The 4,988-nt window shown below is 39.9% G+C and overlaps 1 protein-coding gene across 1 annotated transcript; it reads right to left on the bottom strand.

Moving 5' to 3' along the window:
- Positions 1-362: 362 nt before the first annotated feature.
- On the bottom strand, positions 363-4,774 carry riok2 (RIO kinase 2 (yeast)). Its single transcript, XM_084551879.1, has 10 exons — positions 4,555-4,774; positions 3,590-3,728; positions 3,380-3,496; positions 2,899-3,074; positions 2,726-2,814; positions 2,420-2,611; positions 2,227-2,319; positions 1,651-2,115; positions 1,435-1,534; positions 363-843 (listed from the first exon to the last, which is right to left on the bottom strand). Exons 1-10 carry the CDS (start codon positions 4,618-4,620, stop codon positions 682-684), a joined length of 1,599 nt encoding a protein of 532 aa, XP_084408005.1. The 5' UTR covers positions 4,621-4,774; the 3' UTR covers positions 363-681.
- Positions 4,775-4,988: the final 214 nt, after the last annotated feature.

The following is a 4,988-nucleotide window of genomic DNA, read 5'->3' as shown; positions in this document are numbered from 1 at the left end:
ACATTTCCAAGAAGTGTTTTGATGTTTTCTGAAGCACATTCACACGTGTAAAATCTGATCGCTGGAGATCTTCGGCCGTCACAGTTTAGCTTGAACAAAAGCTCTCCGTGAACATGTTTGTGTCACACATCTACACCCACATTAGTCACTCCGTCACCAGAACAAGCATGAACGTCAATGCCTTTTTGTTTCCTGCAGCAATTTTAGAGGTTTGTTTTCTACATGTGAATATCAGTTTATAAGGATATACCTCGACTGGCAAAGTTTCATACAGCAGTCATGAGTGATAAAATGTTTTCAGGGTTGGTCATTTACATTATTTGAAACACAGAGAAAAAAAAACACACTCCTCAGCATCAACGCATGGTTTAAGTGTTTAATCATACCACTTCATTATAATAAGTAGTCCATATTTACATTAAACTTTGATTAAAACAACGCTGCAGTTCAAATAGAAAGAAGGCCCATCCTCTTGTTTGTCTAAAAAAAGATTTTCCAAGTGGGGAAGGGAGTTTGTTTTGCTCCATCTTCAGTTTCTCCATGATGGTACAAAACATCTCCATCAGTCATCACGTTGTTACAAATCTTCAGAACACAGAGATAAGGAATTGTGCAACACGCATATGAACTTAACAAATAGCGTGTTGACATGAATTCCATCTGTCCACGGTGCAGTCCTGTTTATCCCCAGAAGGAGGCGCTCTCCATGCTAGACTTGATATTATTTTGGTTCTCCCTCCTGGATTTGGTCACCAAGTTGGCCTCTCCCTTCTGCAGACGTCTCCTCTGTGCTGCCTTCTGCTGTTTGGTGAGCTGCCTCCGCATCTTCTGACGGACTACTTCCTGCAGCACACACAACAACGACAGCAGGTTACTACAGACGAACGCGTGCCCTGTCCGTCTCTACGGGGCAGACGCAACATTATCCAGTCATGCTGCCACACCACGTGGAAGCTCTTTAGCAACACCTACAGGACATTTAATGTTTAAATCTAAATCTGTATTTTATGACTGCTGCTATTGAAATGTCCAAATCATCACACTACCCTCACTTGCAAGTTAATTAGGAACACTACTGAAAACAAATCCATTCTAATAAAACAGCGTTGCACTAAATCTTAGCTTTATGAAGGTTAAGGTATTCAGAATTTATAACTAATTAATTGTGTTGTGTTGAACCGACACATGTTTCCATTATTTTGACAATCCCATTTTAGTCAGTGGGCTAAGCTAAATAACAAAACACTTTTACGTTTAACTCAAACCAGTTTAACAGCACCACAAACTAAATCCTTCATCGCTGATCATGCAGTTTAATTTCCAACTTTCTATAAATATCAAACTGAACATTATGGCACTCATGAAGGGGTTATACAAGAATCGTTTTCACTAATGTACCTGATGTTTAGTCAAGTGAGTATCTGTTTTACTTACAGGTGGAATAGTAGAGCAGCTCCCTGTGCTGCCCATTGTGGCCTCACTGTCTGTCCTCCTCCTCATGTGTTCTGCAATGTGTAGTAGGCTGTCAGAGTCTCTGCAGGGAAGAAAAAAATCAGTTGCTGTTAAAGTAATTTTTAACATTAAATCTTCAACTCCAAAGTGCTTCAACTTTGGAGGTTTTATTAATTGAACCAGTTTGATTAAACTCACCTGAAAGGTTTGTACTCTTTGTTGGAGGCAGCGATGTCTGTCAGCTCTGGGCACTCATCCTCTGCTTCTTTCAACTCTTCCTCTGTCTCCTTTTCTGTTTCCTCATCACTTCTAGCTGATGGGGCCGTCTCAGTCACTTCTTCTTCTTCTTCTTCTTCTTTCCGTCTCTCATTTTTTTCCTCCTCCTGAGCTTGTGTGTTTGCATGTGTTTCACTCACTTTCAATCCCTCCAGTTCCAGCATAGCATGTTTATACTCCTCCATGTCCACACTCTCCCCTTCTCTTTCTATGTCCTCATCTGTTGCCTCTTTCTCATCCTCATCCTCCTCCTCCTCCTCCTCCTCCTCCTCCTCCTCCTCATCTTCCTCTTCCTCAGGTCCAGCTGGGTGCAGCAATGCAGCATCTCTCTGCAGATCTTTGGTGAAGCCGCTGGCTGAGACTTCAACATCAAGAGAAAAAGTCCGTCTGTAGGAATTAACAGGGACAAAAGATCACGTAAGAAAGGACTGCTTTTCACTTTAAAGGCTTTAAAATAAAATTGTGTTTTATTGCAACTTAAAAAGTATGAGCAGTTACTTGATGTCTTTGAAGGTTGGGAAGAGCTCACTCTCGTAATTATATCGCTTTGCAAAGAAAGCTCTGATGCAATTGACGTCTCGGTCGAAGTACCTTGAAAGAAAAGTTGGAGAAATTAATAAAATGTACATCTTGCGATCGTTTTTACTTAGTTCAGCTGTTGATTTTCAATTTCACAGCAGAAAAGACCAACCATTCAGCATTGGGGTGTGACGTAGACACCATCTGAGGGAAGTCGATCATAGTTATGTGGTCCTGGTCATCCAGCATTAGGTTGAACTCGTTAAAGTCTCCATGAATCAAGCCATTGTTGGCTAGTTTGACTATGAGCTCCATGAATTCACTGTACAGGGCTGATGGATCCTGCAACTCATGCACCTGACACCTGAAAGAGTGTGATATCGCACACAAATTATGCAATGAGCACAGCGAAAAGAGCATGTTGTTGTACTTTTGTCATATATATAAAGCAATAAAGAAGAAAGGCTAGTTTACTTACAGCGGGTATCCATTGATGAGCTCCATCACCACAGCATGTCTGTTGTAGTCCACGGGTTTGGGGACAGGAAAGCCTCGTTCATACAACGCCTGGGAGGAGTGAAGTGGTGATTAAAATGATTCACAACACACTTACATTATACAATATAAATATCATCTGATTTGATCCATTACCTTCATGTAGGCAAACTCCTTCATGGCAGAGAGACGGGAGAGGTAGAGCCAGGACATACTCTTCCTATGTTGGTGGTAATCTCTCTTGTTCTTCAAGTTCCTGAAGGAGGTACGACCCAACCTGTGCAGCTTCAAAGCGTACTGCTCTCCTTCTGGACTGGCCACAATATAGATATCTACACAAAGTGAACACAAACAAACATTTGTATATATGTGAGCACAAAAGATACTGGCAAATAAACATTCACATTCTAATTTAGTTCAGTTAAACTGATGTCAGTTATTAAAAACTGGTGCCTTGTGTAGTTTTATTTGTTGGAAGCAATGTGAGCTCCTTTTGATAATGACATTTAAGACTGAACAATAATATAACATTTGTTGTATACGTCAAAAAAAACACTTTCATTTCACTGAGAAGTGACAACAGTAAAAAACAAGAGTATATACAGTATATTTACACACTTTGAGCCCTTTTTCTTACCTGACTCTTTGCCTACACCCATCTGGTTGCCAACAGACAGTATCACGTCTCTGGAGCACAACGTCTTAAGAGCCAAGTAGTCATATCCTCCATAATTCAACCTGTATCCCTGCACGGCTGAAATCAACACACACACATACTACATTAGACGAAAACTGTTCTCTCTCTTTCATGACATTTAAGCTAGTATTTCCGTGTGTTTTTTCTTACTCTTAGAGCGTTCATAAGCGACAAGTTTGTGTTTCACAAGCTCTCTGAGGATCTTGTTGCAGCCGCCATGTTTGAGGCTTGCAATGGAAGACAGGAGGCTTACTGGAACGATCTCGTGGTTCTTCATCCCCATCTCAACCTGTGCGGGGAAAATTCACATGAGGAAAACGGAACATGATCATTAGTGTGCAGAAAACCACACCTGCAATGAATTTACAACTACATGAAAAAATAGTGACTTGCCCCTATGTATTACAACACATCACGCTGTAACCACTTTTTTCATTTATGGTCCTCAAGAGATCTGTTCCAATCACAATTCCTGTGCAATGGATGCAGTAATAGTACTAATTCCTGTTTTTTAGTTAACATGCAATTTAGCAGCTTATATTAGATTCGGTAGACAATCAAATACATTTTGCTGTTTAAAGCCAATATAGACAGGAACAATTATTAAAGACATAAATAAATCTTGCAATGTATGTATACAGAAGCTTGCACATTTTGTTTTAGGACGGACATATCGTTTTAGGTGGAAGGAAACCACACAGAAAAGATGCAACTTTCCCCTCAATACTGCCTGATGCTAGATACAAACCTATCTAGTATTTCTAGCGATGATTCAGGTTGGACGGTTTTCACCAGCGTTACAGAAGCCCACTGCTAAATAATGACATCTGTAAAGGCATGGGTAAGAGATTGTGCCATCTCAATAACACATTTATTATAATACATTTTTATTTTATTTATTTGTATTACATTAATGCACACGCTGACAACACACAGTAACAATATACTATGAAGCTGCTGTTTGACACCTCGTTGATGAGCTCCTTACAGAAGTGGTGTATTTACCCAATGCACTGTTAGCTCAAGCTGAGTTGGTTATTGTGACAAACGGAGCAAAGCTAGCCTAGCACAGGCTAACTCGGTTGACAAAACTATTAAGTTAATTCCCTACTTACCGCTGTGAGGACTCGGAAGTCATCTCGAGATAAGTATCTCAATACCACAACATTCAGCTTCCCCATATTTCAACCGGTATACAGACAGGCAGTGTGTAAAAACTGTTATTATTAATGCGTTTTTGAGCTAGGACGTCCACATTTTTAGTAAACACACGTGCAGAGCGGAAGTTGGTAGAACGGAAGATGCGTCGCTTCCATTTACGTCATCATTATGCGCATACGCCATACCCCAGCATGGTTTCATCTGATTTAAAACAGGCTGCATTAACAGAAATAAACAGCTTTACACTTTACAAAATGTACAAAAAAATAAATAAATACAAAACGTGGAATAAAGCTAGTGGAATAATGGTTTGTATACGAACTTTTAACGTTATACAATAAAGAGTTTTAACCATAGACTATATGGTTTTAATAGCTTTGATTGTGTG

This window comes from Chelon labrosus (assembly GCF_963514085.1).
Source record: "Chelon labrosus genome assembly, chromosome: 9".
Classification (NCBI taxonomy): domain Eukaryota; kingdom Metazoa; phylum Chordata; class Actinopteri; order Mugiliformes; family Mugilidae; genus Chelon; species Chelon labrosus.
The sequence above is the reverse complement of the archived record's forward strand: the minus strand, read 5'-3'. Positions and strand labels throughout refer to the sequence as shown.